The 21,192-nt window shown below is 32.3% G+C and overlaps 1 protein-coding gene and 1 long non-coding RNA gene across 7 annotated transcripts in view; one reads left to right on the top strand and one right to left on the bottom strand.

Annotated features, from left to right (window-relative positions):
* Positions 1–21,192, bottom strand: part of LOC116773090 (serine/threonine-protein phosphatase 2A 56 kDa regulatory subunit gamma isoform-like) — a 30,918-nt gene extending 9,726 nt beyond the window's left edge. Inside the window, exons 1-3 of one of the 6 annotated variants that reach the window (XM_061528658.1) lie at positions 17,655–17,740; positions 11,702–11,945; positions 7,157–7,334 (exon numbers count right to left, since the gene is read on the bottom strand). In XM_061528658.1, the coding sequence (XP_061384642.1) occupies positions 7,157–7,334; positions 11,702–11,794 (271 nt within the window). In that variant the 5' untranslated portion in view covers positions 11,795–11,945; positions 17,655–17,740. Of the gene's footprint in view, positions 1–7,156; positions 7,335–11,701; positions 12,737–17,362; positions 17,557–17,654; positions 17,741–20,782 lie in introns of those variants that run through there. The other 5 variants (XM_061528656.1, XM_061528659.1, XM_061528660.1 and 2 more) reach the window with 5 other exon arrangements.
* Positions 66–2,820, top strand: LOC133320392 (uncharacterized). Its single transcript, XR_009753765.1, has 2 exons — positions 66–1,189; positions 2,004–2,820. It is a non-coding gene; the product is annotated as an uncharacterized LOC133320392 (long non-coding RNA).

Raw genomic sequence — 21,192 nt, 5'->3', positions numbered from 1 at the left:
ATGATCCGATTTTGACTTTCGTGGTTCAAAAAAATTATACAAAAATATTTGTTTCGTCAATATATATATAATCCTTAATATAAATTTATCCTAAAAACAGAAATGACACTGTCACAACAATAGTCTTATTGACCCGAAGCCCGTGTTAATTCTAATTGATCAGTTTTTATGGCGCCAATGATACATCGGTTTGTTTTTCTTATGAAGACGTAACTAATTGTTTATAAGAATTGCTATTAAGATTATCATTATAGGATTATATTTTGAGTTTAAAAAATAATAATAATGATTCTAAAACATATCAATAATATCCTTAAAAACGATCTTGACGCATCCTGGTTACTGTGATGCAACAGTTCTCACTCCTTAAGAAAAAAAGTATAAAAGTTAATGCGTTTTTCGCTGAATATTTTTGTCAATCCAGTTAAGGAACATTAACTTCACATGTGTTTTCAAGACTTTCATCAGGACCTTCCGTTTCCATTCCATTTTGTATACAAATATTTTCAGATTCTCTCAAGATAACAAAAATTACTTCTTGTAATTACGTTCTCCTAAAAACTTACAGATCCATGCTCTAGCTACATTACCAACATAAAAATTTACGTAACAGAAATATAAAGAAAAATGAATAGCACATGTAATTTTAAGAAAGTATCTAAAACTACGTTTATAATATATTCAAAAGGCCTTTAAAAGAACTTTGTTTTGGCCAACGCCCAAATAAAGCTCAGAGACAGACGAAAGAATTCTCTCATATGTTTTATTTTGTAAAAGTACTATCAGATAAAGAAAGGGCTGGGGAATGGAAAAAGAATTTGAGAAATGGAAGAAACTTAATAATAACAAAAACAAAACGAACAAGAAAAATCTACCACTCGTTTTAGTCCATGTAGTGAAGAAAAAAATGTTTGAGAGTTCATGTGGAATGTACTGCTGATATCCGATTAGACGTCAAGTGATAATGAAGATGAAGAAAATAAGCGTCCAAAGAAAGATTATCAACATATGTCTGAGCACTATAAATACTGAATATATTTGTACTACACTTCCTAAACCATCGGTTTCATAGAGATATGTATGTATTTGTAAAGTCGAGAAGATCAGAGAATGTAACAGGCCAACTACGAAGACTAAATAGGAGTTCTTAATGCTGGAGACTCCATAAAGGACCTGATGAAATCCTCCAGTTAGTATTGTGTAATATATTAAGTTTAAAAATATATAATCTTTGGACGGGGAGACGTAATTTTGCAAGATTTTCAATATTTTAATTTTTTCATCCTATATAACTAGGACATAATGTGTATATATATATAATTATTTTGAATAGATTTTAGGTAGGGTTTTTTAAAGAAGTATTGTCTTGTTACATTTTGCAATGTGTTTTATTTTTATGAATGATCACAGTGTTGGCCTACGCTGCGAGCATTTGTTGCAATGCCTTATACGGTTTCCATTTAATACACTATAAATATTAGTTCATGTTATACACTGTAAAATTAATTCCAAACAACTTGTACGAAAATAGACAGCCACGTGATATCGATCAAGATGCTCAACACATCTCTATAGAAGCGATAACAAATAGTAATAACATTATTTCTATGTGTGTTTTAAAGTGGAAACAGCTAATTCACAAATGATTCACATGACAAGGACGTTTTATTCTATGTCCCTTGAACATACCATAGGTACATGTAGCCGCTAACTGCCGGCCAGCTATCGGTCGATATATTTCCGCGGCGTACTCGCCATTTGCCAAGTTCAATACATGTTATTTCTTTAAGATTTAACATCGGCTGGATAACGATTAAGACTATTAACATTATTAAAGCGTCATTTAACTGGTAGAGGTTATACTGGATGTGATTTTCTGCTCTTTTTGATAATTGTAATACTAGAACAGCCTTCTCCATTCGACTTGTACTTAACGATATTAAGAAACATTTCAGGCGAACCTTTGAGCAGCGGCAGTTGTACCATTAAACTCTCTTTGTCAGCATTAAGTACCGGCGGGCGCTCCGGTGACACTGCGACAGTAACGGATGCGACGACGGGGGGCGGCGGTGACCGCGCGTCGGGCGGCGAGGGCGCCTTCTGCGGCGGCTGGCCCTCCATACCGAACAGCGCGAAGCGGAACGCACGTGCGACGTCAGATACGCTCTCGGATCGCTTGGCTCCCTGGTTAGCGACCAGGTCCAGGCCCGAGTGAAAGGAAGGCGACTTCGGTATACCGAGCGGCGAGACGGCGCGACGCGGCTTCGTCTCAGCGGCGGCGAACATAGCGCGGGAGGGCGCGCGAGCGGCCGGCCCTGCGTGGACCATGGCAGGCGGCGGCCGGCAGCGGCATCCGAGCGGAGGCCGGCGGCGCCGGGACCGGACTGACACCGCTCACCACCGCCCCGGTGCGCGCGCACTTTTCACCTCCTCACCCCACACCCCACGAAAACGGCACCCTCAACATCGGTGATATATGCAACCCGCAATTCAAGGAATTCCTTAAGTTTTACGAAAGAAAAACCTTCAAAGGCTAAGGCTGACTATGGCACTCTAAGCAGTTTATTGTCGATCTGATAATAAATGTCACATAACGAAATAAATATATAAATATACGAAATAAATAAATATCACATAACAAAAGTGTGATGTGATTGATGTTATACTAACAAGGGAACGCTTACTTTGGGGGTTGATTAATTAAATTACTTATATTGAAGCTAGAAACACAAATTATAACTGAAAAAATAAACCTTGCGCTAATCCTAAGTACTATATAAATAATAAAGTTTTTGCAATAAATTTTAGAAGTTTCCTGTATTTTTCTTTTTTTACCAGTGAGTTGTCTTTATTAAAACCAGAACTTCCATTAAAAAGATTCGTAGGAAAACTTATTAGAGAGGAAATCTTTTTAAGGAAAAATGAAAAAATTATTTGGTGATGGTCTTTTTAAATGTGGAATGTAATTAGAAATTTCCAATTTGAGAACAATTAATTTAGCATCACTTGTCATACTTCAGTTAAGAGATACTTGAATTTATATAGGCACTATGAACTAGAATAGATTTTTCAGCATTTATTGGATGGGTTTGCATTGGATTGGCGATATCAAACTTATAATTTGGAATTATAAGTCCAGGTTTCCTCACGATGTTTTCCTTCGCCGTCTGTCAGTGGTGTCAAAATATTCTTAGAGAGTACATATGACTCGGAAAAATAACATTGGTACTTGCCAGGTAACTCGAATTCGAACTCTAACCGGCACCCTTAAACATCGGCGAGCCTTAACCTTCAGGCCAGCACCACATTCATACATGTTTGAGCTGGATGTAATAACTGGTATACCCATCCATATATCGACTAAAATTAACATCTGGCTAAAGTAAATTTTCACGCCGTTCACAATAATCAATATCCTACGAGAAACTGGAACTCATGGAATAAACGACCAATTAAAACTCGTTTCCATACCGTCTATTATCATCGAAGAGATAATATTTGATAACGGAAATCTTATTTTATCTTATCTTTAATTAGTCTGGAATTAGTTTTTATTCAAAACAATGTCCAGATGATAACTTAATTTGTTAATATCGATTAAAATTTTAATTGAAGAGTGCTTGAATTTACCTTCATGGGAGGTCCCTTATAGGAATTCAACCTAACATATTTTTAGTTTAAAAAGATTCTTTATCGTCCTAACCATGGAAATATAAAATGGGACTTCAAATGATGTCTAAAATTGTCGTTGAAATAGTAAGCGAAGATGTATATAGTAAACACTGATCATATCCGTCGGATGAGGGCAGGAGCACCCATCGTGGAACGGCATTCAAAGACCATTTGATCATTTGCTGGAACAGCGATCATACAGATGAAAGATTCTGCATGACAAATATAGACCATGCAATGAAAATGGAAGAACATTTTTTACAATAATATGTACAAATTTATTTTTAAATCAATAATATTACTTGGAAAAATGGCAAAGAAAATCAGTTACGCACGAAAAACGCAATATGCCAGTTGAATTTAATTTATGGAAAACGTCTTGCTCCAAAGTTTGTTTGGGTGTATCTATGGGGGAAGTCTGCGGGGCAAATTCCTGTGGCAGAGGCAGACGTTCACTTCCCCTTTGATTAAACTATCGATCGCTATGGGCTTGTCATATCCTGACTCATACAAAAAGGATTCTATACAAATTAGGTACATCAGCGTGTAGGGCAATATGCAGATTACTTAAGTGAACGAGTGAGGTAGTCTTATCTAAATATAATGTATTAAAAGTTTTTATACAAAAAAAAACTGCTTTATTAATCGACTATTATAGTGTCATGTGCATTTTTTAATACCTTTTTATTTATTGAGAATGGAATAAACAAACATCCAGCCATACATAAAAATATATGGCTTTCGCTAACATTTGTTTTACGTGTTCACTTTTTCAGATTGACGAAAGTATTTTTTTTTACGTTATATATATATGTGAGTTACAGAATAAAGAAGTGTTAATCTATAAGCTAGTTGAGTACGTCTAGGAGAATCTATTTTATTCATAATTTTTTTAAAGTCTAAGTCTACAGAAGTCGTTAAAAAGGGATACCGAAACCTTCAGCAATGAATGTCATAAACAAAATGATATGATCCACAAATAAAAGTTAATTTCAGTTTATATTTACTGATATTAAAGAAAATAAAAAGACTATCGGTAAATGCTGAATCCAACTTGGTCATTACGAGTGTTTGTTGTTACTCGAGTCGCCCGACAGAAATTTTCTCTGAAAGCCTCATAATAAACTATAATTAGTTTCCCGCAAAAGATCATTTTTCTCAGTTCAAGAATCTTGATATTACTTAACTTGATTCTATGAAATTTTACATTGTTTTTTTTTTATATTGTAACGTACCAACAAAGCAACGTATTTTATTTCGTGAAGATATTTTTGTTACTATTCACAAATTCTATTTAACTTCTATCAATAAATAGTGTTGAGAAACATTCTCCTCACTCGACAAGTTAACTCTTATTCTCAAAGGAATTTCACTGTTGTCTTATCAATTTTATCTTTCAGTACGTCTTCGAAGATATTTTCCTTTAAAAAGATTTATATCTGGAAGCGACCTCCCCGCGACTTCGAAATTTATTATATATTGAGATAATTTTCCATAAAAAAAACGAAACGGTATTATTTTGAAATCACAGACAGTCATTTAAATTTTCTTAATTGATGTTGAATATTCTAATGTTAAATTTAATTGATATTAAGATGAATCGTCTGCACGAGTTGTCCGACTTCATCCGGCTTCTAGTATTGATTTACATAAGATGTCGCCGAAACTAGGCCATTTTATACAGTGAGAGATGTTTACAGTTCACGTTGCGACACTGACAATATAAATACAATCATTTTTTAATGATTCCTATGACATTAATATGACATCTAAATTAAAACAAAAAAACAAATTTCTTAAATTGAAAAATGTACTCATAAAAATTCCAAAACTCTATTGGCGTTAAGACAAGTAATAACATCATTCTTGCAAACGGTCTCACTATCTGAAGATCGTCCCAGGTGGAGAATGTTGCCACCAAAGAAACTCAATTAAGATCTGGACCAGAAAGTGAGATGACAATGCTGTAACTTACCCCGCAATGATCTCGGTAAATTTGTTATAATCACTAACTTTCACAAACCATCAAGGTCACGCGTGTTATCTTTGCACAAATATCATAATCTAGCGGACGGAGTCGACTTTAACACCTTTGTTTGGTGCATAAAAAACATTAGTACTTGGAAAAATATCTGTTTCTTAAAAATTATAATAGACAAAACTCGTTGCAATACGTCCGTAACATGGAAATCAAAGGAATATATACATATTGTTATTCTACATTTTAAAACCGTTTTTAATTTCTTTATATATGTAATCAAATTGAATTTTATTTTTCTCAACACACTGAGCCGGTAATGTTACTCCGTGTACGGGCTTATCGGGCGTCTAATCTTAATTAAGACATGACCTTATCCTATGTTGAGCAGCCTTACCGCGCCCGTGGCTATGTTTTTTTACTTTTACAATGTACGAGTTTTTTATTTTTAATCTTTCTCACCTTACATTGAATATATCGTACTTGATGTTTTAATTATCAAAGTTATTCCGGTACTGATGAAACTAGAATTACATTAAGAATTATTATCAAGTAAAAGAAAATTTGTTCGATTTATAAGAACGAAGACTCGATTAAATAAGAAGTATTGAAGTCATACCAGTGAGACAATGGCTTGTATGTATGTATATAATTGTAATTATTTGTTCAGATAAATGTAGCACATTACCCACGGAGTCATTGAAGAGATTGTCGAAGTCAAACAGACGTGAATCAAGGTAGGAAATGTATGAAATAATGTGAGGGTCTCAGTTCGTTCGCCTCTGGCTTTAGATTGAATGGAGCTACTTCTAGTTTCAGAGCACCTGGCCTGTTTTACTGACACGATTCTTGTCACGCCATTTCAATGCTTCCTCTGTTAACTTATAATACTTTTTGACTAAGCATAAATAGTTATAAAATTCCATTTTTTACACCATACAGCATAGCAGTATTGAAATAAATCGATAATATGACGAGAGGAAATCTTCATTGCCCTCATAATAAGTGAATTTTGTCACCATTATCAATTACCGTTAAACAATTTTTATTTTCTCTGATTTTGGCTTAAAAATGATTAAGATGAATTTTCATTGATACCACCCATTTAAACTCAAACAACGAATAATATTATAATAGTAATATTATATCTTCATTCCCATTAAGCCAGAGTACCCTTGCTCCTATTTGTTAAGTGTAGTTCGTAACCGACCCCCCCACACCATCCCCCCTCATTGTACCCTGTTCCGCTTCCTCTGCCTTTCAAACAGCTTTTGCTCTTTCACGTGCTGTATGCACGTATTGTACACGACCGGTACCAGGAAATATTGTGTCGTTTTAAAAACACACTTCAGTCTAAACGAATCTATAGTGGAACGTCGTAGAGGAATAGAAATTATTGCTCTTTTAATAAAAAAATTAGTATAGTAAAAGTTATACGTAAAATATAATTTAATTATATTTAGATAAAATCTTTTTGCAGTTTATAAAAACGTGATGACTTCTCACCTTTAATGGGGGGTAGTTTGACGAGTTCCTGGTTGTGATTGTGTACGTTGAATCGACTGGAGCCGTGTCTTCGGGGCTGACCGTTCCAACCGGGTGGTCGTGGACCGTCCACTGACTTGGGAACTATTGCCGCTGGTGGCGGAGGACGGTTGGTCAGAGATAACTTCTCTGGACGGTTCTGGAACCAAAATAGCATAGATATAAAGAGTTCGAATGAAAAGAGTATTTATTTATTATATACAAAGTCTTGTATATAATTTAAATAGTGAGTTAGTGACGGCACAGGTTGGTTTTGTTATACGTATCATCTTTTCCAATTATAATGAATATAAATACTGTAATAAACGCCTTCTTGCGATCCAAGATGAGCTCAGGAATATTGTATAAAGGCTAAACTAATAAACACTTCATCAAAACAATCCTTATATAATCACAGTTAGTTCATATTTCTTTATAAATAATATAACACTACTCTGTGCTGTTTGTATGTAAGCTAACAAAGTTTCATCGCAAACTTTTATCTGTGTTTGTAAATGTTTTTAGCTTTCTTATTATCGGGCTCCACGTCGGATATCCAAGAATTTTTAGATAGAAGAAATCTTTTACTGTTCTATATCCAACCACGTGATCCAGCCCGTGATCACGGTTGCTGCAAAGTAACCGAAACGTCGGGATTATGTAGTTTTTAAATAATAAAATCCGCGTAGTAAATCCGAATAAAAATCTTAGATCTCATTATATCCAACATTTATAGATACAAATTAATTTGACCAACAAAAACAAATACATATTACAACTACATCGCTATCATTTTAGCTCCGTTCATACCTGTCAGATTTTTTATTTATTACAAGTAAGTTCCTCAGCTGGGAAAAAGCTACTTAAAGCGCTTCAGAAATATAAATAAGTAGGTAATTTTGCAGAAACCGCATAGAAAAAACAAAAGTGGGTCACCTGACGTCATTAATTCTAGTGTATTCCAAACGATGTCAATACACAACGGGTTACATACGGAATGACATTAACGATCGGTTATTCTTGGACACGTATACCGCTCCAACACGGACGTTCAGTGGGTGATGGACAATCATGTAACAAGTATCAAGTTCGCTATAGTGCCCGCGGCCGTCAATGTCTACAAACATATGTCTATAAACATATCAACATGGAAGACTTATCAACTAGATTCATACAACCGACACGGTAGCTAACTGCATCAAGAGCCGCCAGGTTTACAGTGAGCTAAACCTGAATATTGTTTAGTACATTAATATTCTTATAATGCGTTCGCAAAACAACGCTTCTAAATCAATTGGCTACGAGTGAACGCAATCGTAGTTTTCATAGGCCGATAATATTAATTTCTGTTCACGATGGATTGTAACATCCGCATTTTTGAACACAAAATGTATTGCAATGTGGATATTGCAATGTAAATAATGTCAGTCGGTTCATCAAAAATAATAGTACAGAACGTTTCAATGAAATGCATTGTAAGTGTAATTATTAATGAATAATGGAAATATATAAACAACTTTTCCGTTACTTAGAAATTATGTATTGATATCGTTTTATATACTTGAGGTATATTTAGGTCGGACGGCATCATCATTGTACAGACTAGGACAAGTTTTTTAGATATTATTTAAAAAAAAAAAGTTTTCAAACGGAGCATTGATTAAAATACGTGTGTTGGGTACTAAGAATATGTATGGAGAAACTTAGATTCAATATCATTTATTTATACATTAGAAAATAAGAGTTAGTGACCTGATAACGGGAGCGATGGACGGACGGACAGGGCTTGTATAGGATATATATATATTATATCATATTCACATCTATCGTAATATAGAGAATAAAATCAATATAATTAGAGAAAAAGTTTTGATTTGATGTGAATGATAAGAATTTTATCAAGATAAACAATTTCATAACAATTAAATGAATAAAACTCGCGAAAATCTTAGATCTCATTAATTTCATAACAATTCAACGGAACTAAATTTTCCTATTTCTGTGGTATGTATTTTTAAGCAATGACTCCAACAATGATACTTATTACAAAATGTTCTAAGTCTTTGGATTTGCTAGTGTCGAGAACTAAGAAAAAAGCGAATAATCGCCAGGACATTGGATTTGCCAAGACTGATAATGGATGAAATATTTTTACCATCACCACCTGCTATTTACTCCATGACTTATATTTGGGACAACTTTAAATAGTAATAATTTATGTACATTTGCAAGAATTAATCGTTTTCAGAGTTCAAGATAATTAGGACTGAAACATTTAAAACGTTAGGATATTTTCAGATCAATTCAAACATATCTAAAAATATTCATACATTGAACTTAATGCACAAGAATAGACAAATGTGATAATTATTTGTCACGACGATTAGATATTCTCCACAGATATACACGCGAACTTGTTCATTATGAACAGTGCAGTACAAGCTAGAATCATTTAACACGATACAAAACCACAATCAATTAGCATCTTAAGGCAGGTCCATTATAATTAAGACAAGGTTACAAAACACAGAAGGACGTTTCAGAAGACTTTTAACATGACGATGTCAAAATGAAGAGCGTTACAAGACCTCACAAAAACTATTCGGATTATTTGGTTTGTTTTTATAAAACAAAAATAATATACGACATACAAAAAAATATTTTTGCTTTATCAAAACACGAATCAAATACAAACATATTATGTAATATACCATATTTATGTTGTTATAAAATACAAGGATGTGAACAGTGTACAGCGTACACATAAAAAACTTATATAAATTATAAATCTATTTAAAGATGTCAAGAGATGACGGGTTACGTGTGAAGGACGTTCTGCGGTGTACTGACGAACGGAATCATATGTATGAAGGAAATTACTATATTTCCTTATATAATTCAACAGTGTTATTAAAACGACCAGTTCCTGATAGGCTTTGGTGGAGAGAATATGAGATACCCGTAGATGTCGTTTCCTGGACTAAGAGCAATTATGTGGATATGAGGAAATAAATTTGATTGAAATAAAAATAAAATGATTGCGTCTTCGGGCTCTCGCCGCTGAAGGGATGGCAATTGCAATAACTATCAGAAGGGGAATCACTGCTCTGTGGAAAACAAATTAAATGGCCTCCGAACACAGATTCGTTGGCTTACGGGAGTGTTTATATAACAACGATCAAAACAACACAGCCAATAACTGTTGCAAACACCTCTCCCTCCACCTAATATCCATCTACCCTAAGGGCTAAGGGGATAGGGCTCAGTTTGATCGACCTCGTCAAATGTTTAAAACTTTTAAACATTACATAACAGAATATATGTATCAAGCAATAACTCCTTCATTTTAAGATTATTTAAAAGTCATAATAATAATAAAATGCTCAAGTCATTACATAAATTGCAAAGGTGACTTTTACAAAGCATAACAGATGCCAGCCACGCGATGATAATGCATCTTAAAACTTAATCGCAATAATTGTACGTTGAGAAAAAAAAACTGTTTACTAGAACGTGTAACAGTTTCAATTTATTTGGATACATTTTAATATTATGATGTGATGTGATGTGATATCGTATGATATGATATGATATGAATTTAACTCCATGTATATTGTTGATTTAATTGAATTGTATACATCGATGTTATTAAGTGAATTAATTTAAATTGATTTACCTTTGTAAAGAATTGTCCTTTTAGACAATAAAATTACTCAAACGCCAATCATATCATATTTCATCATTTTTGTCAACACCAAGTGCATATCAACTTTTCCTTTATCTTTAGAACGTGAAAAGTTAACTTCGAATCTTTCTTTTTATTTAACCTTAACGCTCTTTTGACTATATATGATTTCTTCACATGATAATATAAACTGGGACAAGATTGTAGATGTTATCAAATCATAAGATATATAAATAGGTGATAAACGTTCTGCTGTCACAGGACAAATCTTAAGATATCTCTTAAAAAATACGCCGATTATAGCAATCGGTGGAACGGGATGTTTATTTTTATAAAGAGAAAGCTACATTTCTTCATCGGTAGATGTTTTTTTGGTGTGACGTCCGTGTGTTGGGCTCTTATCGTTTAAGTAAATACTTGCGTACATATTTCAGATAAACTGACCGACAAAAATATTACATCTATCACTAAAACGAAATAAATCAAAGTTGTTGTAAAAGAATTGGCACTAATATAATTAGTCTCGCAAATACATTTACGTTTATTGACGTAGCATTTAGAAAAATGTAGTCGTTATTGAGCAACGATTATTGGAATTTATTTTTTATGTTAATTTAATATAATTCATTTATTTTTAATTTATGTTTCTAGTTTAATATTTTTGTTGGTAACAAAGTAGTCGAATACTATAGTTTAATGACATTCCGTCCTCGTGTCTTCTAGTGATAATATTTACTTTAACAATCCCCGGACCCAGTGAACGCGTGTTGTAAAAACCAAACCCAATCTAAGAACGAGACTTATAAAGCCAAGGAGAGATCTCTAAAAGCGGTGTCACTCACCATAATGAGAGGTCTGTCAATAGAACGCCGCTTCTGGAACATGGCTGATAGTGCATGCCTGCTCATATTCGATGTAACAGCTGACGCTAACATATCGTGTCGAACGGCAAACTCACAGTTTCACAGTTCACAGACTACTGTTCACACCGGAATCAACGTGTTAGCACACACGAAAAACCTTAAAAACTTCACATTCACGTCTGGGAGACATCTCTTCGCATTTTCGTTGCACTTTCACTAAGAACTCGAAGCAACAACTGACTTGTTAAACGTGTTATTAAGACATCAAAATAATAATGATCTAACAGAATTAGATTTTATACATTCTAACGTCATAGTTACCCGGTCGTTAGCGGTTTACGTAGATTCCAATATCTATTAAGATAAATGGACATAAAGGTTAAAGTTATATGTACGTTTAATCACTAGGATTATATTTGGTTTGGATTTTGGACAATTGTTATAACTATCACGATAATGCGGATACAGGATGTCACTTAGAAGATAATAGAAATGCCTAATTTTGTATTAACATAATATAATTGAGAGCTGAGAATATTTTTTGTTGGAGACAACAGTATTTATGGTTCCCATTATGATAAGCAAACTTACGAGGCGTGTCCGTGGCACAGGACGCTTTATTTTTAACGAAAATCTTTATGACACGATGACGTCACCGTTGTAAATTCACTGTCCAATATTTCAGCGACCCCGAGCCGCGAGCGGATACAGCTTCAGTTGTGATACCAAATTCAAATAACATAATTTTTCACAGATACAGTAATAATGAGCAGCAATAACTCATTTAAATATAATTTACGTGTATTTACATAGTTTTGTTCGTACAATGTAACGGTCGGCGGGCAGTGTTCGCCTGTCAATAATTTAATTGGCGTGGAAAATTTGAGGAAAAACAACCACGATTTATTAAAACTTTATTTGAAAACTAAATGTAAGTAACATTTTCGTTTTACTATAAAGGCAAAATCATCAAAATGATCCCTCAAAAAGCATTTAACTTATTCAATGCCACCAAAAATATTTAAAACACACTATATATATATAAGTATGTTTGTAGTCTCAACTTAAATAAACAGTTTAGTCTATTTTAGTATACAGAACACGTATTTATGTAAAATTGGCATTTTATAATCTGAAAATAAATCTAATTACCGCCGCACTCGCATACAACACCCACGTATGAGAGAAAGCATACGATGTTTCACATATAATAAATAGCTTTTTTCTTAAAGACAATTCCTTCACTATATATGACATGTACATAAATAATTCAATTATATGTCAACGATCTTCACGTGAAAGTTATTCGATAGTACGGAATGAATATCACAGATATATTATTTTCTAGAAGTGGTTCTGTGATGATAACATCGAACTCTACAAACAAAACGCAGACAGCATTAAAGCGGAAATCGATTAAGTTGTTACAGTCGTTTCTAGTTGTTAAATATCATTGGACATTCGAATGATTATTTTTTTTTTTGTGGTTCTAAATAAATTATTTAGTTTTAATAATGTTTGTCGGTAACAATTCTATCGTTCAAACAAACTTTGGCCTTTTTTTTTGACTAAATTTATACGAACAGACATCTGTGTGTGTAATGAAAAAAAACAATATAAATACATATAATTATTTTTTTTCAGATAGTTATTCCACACATATAAGTTGTTCTGTTTGAATCGAACTGTTTTTGATTTCTGTTATACAGTTTTCAAAAAATTAACTCTGTTATATTACGATAATGCCAATATATGTAGTTATTTACATGGAATTTTGATAGTAGTTACGACCTAAATCTGAAACTTAAGTGAAAATGGATTTAGAAATATTAACAGCCGCTTTTCTCCGAAATAGAGAAGTCGCTTAGAAATGCCGGAAGGGAACTATTACGGCACTCTTTCTCTGGGGTTGACTCATACATTGTAACCACCCCTTTCCCCCACAGGGCTCCCCATCCGTTTCCCTACATGTGGCAGCCTCACGTGTACAGAATGCTAAAGTCTAATAAAGCGTTCTCGTTGGATGATCGATTCAAGAATGACGACATAATTACTTTTACATTAAAAAAAAGAAGCAAAAAAAAAAACAATAATTGTAATTACTACTACCTATAACAAAAAACGCCGATTTAACGTAATAACCGATAAAGTTGATTCTGTAAAGGGGAATTAGGTTATATGTATGGTATAATCAAAACACATACATACTACACACATAATATATAGGCTTATTCCTAAATTAGAAGGGTTGTTTGAGGACAGCGTGATATCGCTTAACCCAAATTGCCAATTTATAAACACTCGTCCATTTAATTAAGCACGAACCAGTTGGTTTCTGTCAGTGTTTACGGAATATAACTTAGGATGTTCATTTTGAAAAAAATTTTTTTTTTTTTTGGTTATTACGAAATTTAAGATAAAAAAAATATGTTTCGATAATTGCTTTTATGGAGATATTTCATTACACGTTGATGTTAACAAATGAGTTTCTCATTGTATTAAAAACTATTAGTATTTTGGATAAGGCTTGCAAATTATGTAAATATCTAGAAAATCTCTCTCTATGATCTCGCACGTTGTCCAATTACCCTCCACATGTGTAAATTAAAAGACAAACTTTAAAATACAAAAAAGAAAAGCGGTCTTCATCTTAATGATATGAAAGTTGAAGGTTGTGACGTCTCCATTAACCCAGCTGATGTTGTGATACGCAAACAGAAGAAAAATTAAAAAAAATTGTCACAATGAAAATATGAGACAAATTATAAGCAATTAATAAAGATCCTGGGGACAAAAAAGTTACTACGTATATAACTCATACAATAAGTATCCTTGTCTGAAATTGAGAGGAACAAATGAATATAAAATTAGCTATCTTGTTAACTATTTTTGTTTTTCATAAGCCTGCTTTATATACTTTATTTCCAAACACTTCTCTTATAGAAAAATTCCATTTTTGAGTCCAAAAAAAATATATAGGTTTGTAGGAAAATTTTTACTATTTTATTTGAATTAACAAAAAATACATATTTATTTATGTTGACTTACAATGCCATCACAGCGGCGATATATTAACGCCGGAGGGATTCAATATTTAAATTTAAGAAAAATAATTTTAATTTGTAAAAATTTACGATTTTTTTGTACTTTTTTTAATTTAAATATTACGTAAGTTTAAATAAATGCATCTTATCTTATCTACACATCATGCGGTTATAAAGCAACCAACAGATTTTATTCCTTAAAAATTCTCTTATAACACAACAAAATACAATTATATGTAATATTAATATTAATAATGGTAGCTTTATGATATGTATATAGGAGAATACGGTAGCAAAACGTCAACCGCAGGATATTAATAGTTTCAGTGGTTGCTATAATTCCATAACAAACAAACGAACAATAAATCAATAATTATAAGTGTAACAATAACTTGACGTGATACAATAGGACTTGGGGGGCGTATTGTCCTCACAACATTAAATATTCATGTCAACCTGTCTACTTAAGTAAATTAATAATTTCATATCACCCAATCCTTTGTTAGACACGTAGAAAAAATTATTAATTACAAAAAATAGTTTTTTTTAAGGAAATATAGGGTGGATATTTAATTTAAGGCAAAGACCGTAAGATATGCTATTTTAAAGCCAGAATTCGTATATTTTAATAATGACTAACATTAAATTAAGAACGATCCTGACAATTATATCAAATTATATACGTTATTCTACAACTATATATTTAGACTGAAACTTTTATTTAATTGCTAAAATTTTTATAATGAGCCTATCGCATGTCGCATTACCAAGACCGCGGGTTGCGGTTCTAATAATTTTAAAGCGTTCTTTAGCAGACTGTGTACACAAAGCGGTGAAACTGGCTAGCATCGGTTGACCGTGTAACATTTATGTACATATAACAGACTCAATATTATGATTCTCGGCGGTATTAGTGTTTTTATCAGTGTTTCAAATAAATATTGTGCTGAGATTTTAACATGCATCAATCATACGAATTATTGCATTTATTACGTATTCCGTATTAATACGCAGACTGAAATAAAAAAGTTAACTGGATGTCTTATACACTATTCGTTTAACATTGCCATTATTCGATCATTAAAAATAAAAACTGGTTTTAGTTCCTAAAAAGATTCAGTTGTTTAATGCTACTATCAAACCACAAATGATTCTTTTAATATACAATTAAGATATAGAAATAGAAAAATTTCCAGCAAATTATGTGAAAATATTTTACCGAATGAATTCAGTAATATCAGTCAGTACTCACTCTGTCTCAGTCCTACTCTCAGTCGATTACAACCAGACACTTGATCTACAGTTTTATTAATTATAAATTTACATCATGGTATCTTTTTTTACAAGATCTATTCTTCTGGATTTTTTCAGGAGTCAGATGATGCTAGTGCTCATACGATCTGGGATCATCGTTAGGCCGTCGATACGATGCTGCGGTTACGGTAAATGCTCCATCTAATTTTCTTCAGTCGTAAGATAGATAATATAGGTCGTACTCCACCGTTAGAAGGAATAGAAGATAGGTTTTTAAACGATCTTAACAAGATAGATAACCGACTGGCCAGTAACATCATGTTTGACGCTTCTTTTTGGTAGCTTTTTAGCTTAGATCTGTAATAATTACCTAATATCGCGTTCGACTTGGCCTTTCTTCGTTTATAATATTAATAAAACCCTTTTGTTAAAGTTTGATGCAAGCGTCGTAAAGATTGAAGTTGTGGTTCGGGCTCGCGACATTGGCTGAGTCGTCAGCTTTATTCAGGGACCGTAATAGTTTTGGAATGGATCTAAAAAGACCATCGGAGCCCTATAAACACCTAAGCGTTTCCAAAAGACATATCCTGGGGCAATCCGATAATGACATTGTTACGTTATTCTCAAACAACAAACAACAAACAACAAACCGTATATGATAGTAGCACAAAGTAGCAGAAAAGGGTAAGATTCAAGTGCGAAGGCCAAAGATACAGATATATTAAAGTCTTTTATTCGGCAAGATGAGAACGCTAAATATAAGATCCATTAGATATTTGTGCGTCGGCGTCCAGACCAGACATATTTCTGTATTCGCGAATTGTAAATCGCGTTATGTCAATAGAGCTTATAGAATAATATAGCGGTTCCTTGGGAATCAAACGTACTCAAAAACCATGCCATCAAAGTCAACAAGTATTAGGAGCTCACGAATGAACTCACTAAGAATAGGTGGATAATAAATTATATGCGGTTGAAGATGGAGTGAGAGGTATAACAGCTAAATCTCTCTACAACCTACTAAAAGACTCGGGCCTTTCCAGAAGTAACATCAATTCAATATAAAAAAAGTACTTTGAAGGCAGCCCTAGTAGGTTCGTTTCAAATGTGGTTAGGTAGAGAGTGGAGCTTGGACGGTGGAGGTGAGGGTTTAAATCCCGTTAGATAGGAGCCCTTTAAACCTGCACCTGGATCGCAAGTCCCAGGCACTGTTAAAGTTCCTTGCAACGCGATGGACCCGTCACCCGTACGGTGATCCATGAATCGTTGAGAAGTTTTCGTTTCGTTGTAAACATGAAATAAACATATATATACTATATAAATATATTTACGTACAACATACCCATATTATTATTTGTTTCACGTCGCGTCGTAGTGCATCAAGTAAACAAACGCAATTGAACGCATTTACCAACAGAATTTAATTTAAAAATTATAATAAATCTCGGTTATAAATAAAAGTAATTTCGATTATTTATTTAGTTTCGTGTATGAGGTAACATTGCGACCGATTTCTCGTTGTCTATAACGTTATTCTAACACGCAAAAAATACATCGGCATGCATATTTTAAAATGTATTTACGCAAAAGAAAAACCGTATACTGCCAAAAGCAAAGAAAAAAAATATTCAAACTTTTCTGCAATCGTAACACAAAATATTTAGTTCACTGAGCACGTAAACGAACTAGACACGCGACTTCACTCTCCAAATAATGTAACGTATACTACAACAAAGACTCTGGTAGTATGCAACACACACACACATATCCTGTATATAGGTGCCAAATCCATGCAAACTGCAAATTACATCAGACAACCTTCATCCTATAATAGACTTTATATAAAAATAAATAAAACTCAAAATCACATCTCACAATGAATTCCATTGTATACTTATAAAACTTTTGTTTGCATCTGAATTACAATATTGACATTTCAATGGTAATGCAGTCTCCTATTGTAATCGCAATAAGGTCTGAAATACAATGATTTATCCAGAACAACTATTTACATAGATAATTTGATAGTAAAATCTTATTTAATATATGAAGGTATAATTAAAAATGTTTTTACTTACTACAGTTATCATATGTTCTTGAGTAATATTCTCATTGTAGTAAATAAAACAAAACAAAAAAAACTCATACAAGAAATATGTTTGTTATTTATTTCATGCTCCTGTCTGCAGGCTATGAACCCACATTTGCATTTCTATTCAAGTTTCTGAATAAAGCTATATTTTTTATTAAAACTTTAAATTTATTTTTTTAGTTTCATTTCTTTTCAGAAGTATCCAATCAGAATACCTCTTCATACAATCAGCGGAATTGTATTTTGATACAATCTATTATTTATTTTTATTCAGTTGAGTATTAATTTTCAAAAATATGTAAAACCGTTTTTTTTTTCGATGGCCAAAAAACTATGTACAAATTACTCATCACAGCATGATTCTTCATGAATATCTAACTTTCTAAGCTATCAAGCTGCCACAGTTTCCTCAGCTCAATAGTTCAAGATTCCCATAAATAGTAAGCAAAATAGCTTTTTATTTATTGATAGATAACTCAATAATATTTGGAATACATAAAAAATTTTATTTATTTAAAAATATGGGCTTTAAGGACGTGTAGTTCAGTAGGAATTTATACGGGGAACCTATGCTGACATAATAAAAAAAAAGTAAAATTAAATGTTACCATATAAATTATAGCCCATTTCTAACTAAGGTGTATTTTAATTTTCATTCATTATTTATATCAATACAATGCTAATCAATATTAATTTAACACTTACATAATCTGTACCGTCACTCCAAATATGAATACCTACGGCATGTTTACAACTTTTTTTTATTATAATATAAACAATGATTACATGAGAAACTGGAAATGCATTATATGTAGAGTGACAATACAAACTTGATATATGTATTACTTTTACTGAGATTACAATCAAATGATGCGGTACAAAAATATGTTATATAGAATTTTTAAAATATATCTTCATTTTTAAAAAAATCCTATCAACATAAGGCCGAGCTGAAATAATTATCTTATATTCTCTATAAATATTTGAACATTTAAATAAATACCAACAAAAAGATGTTTATTTAATTTATTAGAGAACCAAAAATTTAATTTTCATTTATGATTTACATTATCTCATAATTTCTCGGGATTACTTCAAACATTTTCCTCATAAATTGTTTATTAAATCTATATGAGAAATAAAATTTTCATAACTTTTCATTTCAATCTGAGCTTGACTTCAAGAAGTCATAATAAACAAATACAACTCTATTATGAACCTAAAGTGCAGCAATCAGGTTCAAAATACTTCAAAGAATCATCCAAAGGGCAATTCCACCATGAAAGGCAAACATAAGGTGTTTAAAAATGTATTGTAATAATATATTTTCTGACTACTCAGTGAAAGTGTGTTTGAAATACAAGCAAAGATAAAGTTGTATTAATAAGGCTAGCAATTAGCATATTAACAAGAGTATTGTCATTAAGATTAAATTTGTATTGAAAGTAAATTTAATTAAATGTTTAATAATTAATTTTATACATACATAATTTAATTGGTGTTGCCCACAAACACATTTTTTTTTAAATATAGAATAAAAAAGACGATAATAATATGTGTTTTTTTTTTAATATGGCTTTCATATATGTGTGTCTTACATTAAAAAGGTTTCATAGGAAATTTTACACATAAAATTAGTATACAGTAAGTGTAACACCACAAGTTATCTGAATGACAGGTTAAGACGGTATCTAATATAAATTCACATTGTAGATATATTTTATATGTATGAAGTATATTATTGTTTTCACACAAAGAAATATTATATTGGTTGTTGAAAGATTATGAATATCTGTATAGAGTACCAAATATTGTGGTTAAATAAACATGATCGATAATCTCCTAACTGGTTTCAGTAATTCTGGCTGAGCTGTGGCTTGTCCTTGACGGAACTTACCCTGAAGTGCCCCATATACCTTATGTTTACTATTGTAAAAACATACTTTCTCGAAATGTTACAAGAATATCTTGTTATAGCTTAAATTTTTAGTTAGCTAAGCCTAATTACATCACAACAATTAAATTTTAATACTAGCTTTATTCTTGTTTACCACTGATATATATGATGACAATACTGTCTTAAGTAATACTTTATTTACTGTGTTGCTTATAACAGCAACCAAACTATATAACTATATTTTTTGCTGCACTTATGTAAAATTAACATAACAGCAAGAAAAACTATGTGTGTATATATGTAAATTATCTTTACTGGAAGAATGTAAAAATTATTACTTGATCATATACAAGAAGAAAATTTGATCAATTATTATTTTACAAAATACTAATATAATCAATATTTGTTATATAAGAGTAGGTGGGTAAAGTGAGAATTACAAACAGATAATACATAACAAGTTTGCTACAAGACAAGACAATTCCTATCCAATTGCTGTATACGCAGTAAAAATACAAACATCTGGTTTAAATCATAACAATAGCCTCAATAGAAATACATGAATGAACCTAAAAATAGATCAAATCGCGAGGCAACTGTCAAAGTATTTCAAAAATACGGCGGTAAATAGGAAATTGAATATGTAGAAAATAAAACCTACCTGAATATATTTCAAGAATATTAGGCATTATCTCAAGATATCAATACATCTTACAAGATAATGTCATATAAGGATATTATAAGATTTTATGACAAGTGCTTTAATTACTCACCTCTGTATCACTATCGCCGTTCTTGTTCTTATCACTTTTAGTCTTCATTGCCTTCCGTAAACTTCAGTGTTCACCGAAACTTTCACAACACAGATAATCAGTTAAAATCACAAAAAAAAAAACGTTTTAAACACTTAAATTATGCAGAACCGCATACCATCAACGAACTGACATGGCATGGCATAGCTTACAACTCACGAGTGAAGCGTATCGTAAGCGCCGACAACACTAAAAGTACCGTTTTTTTACACGTTGTCAAGAACGCTTCCAACTCCGGTTTATGAAGGACTAGTTTTTTGGCATTTCTAGACTTCTTGATTTTCTGGTATGAATTTTGAATAAATATCTCCAATTAACTTCCAACCCGATAAATAGTATAGTATGTCAAAAAATGATTTGTCAAATATAAA

The sequence above is a fragment of the Danaus plexippus genome, assembly GCF_018135715.1.
Source record: "Danaus plexippus chromosome 18 unlocalized genomic scaffold, MEX_DaPlex mxdp_35, whole genome shotgun sequence".
NCBI classification, from domain to species: Eukaryota; Metazoa; Arthropoda; class Insecta; order Lepidoptera; family Nymphalidae; genus Danaus; species Danaus plexippus.
This window is presented reverse-complemented; position numbering and strand designations above follow the sequence as displayed.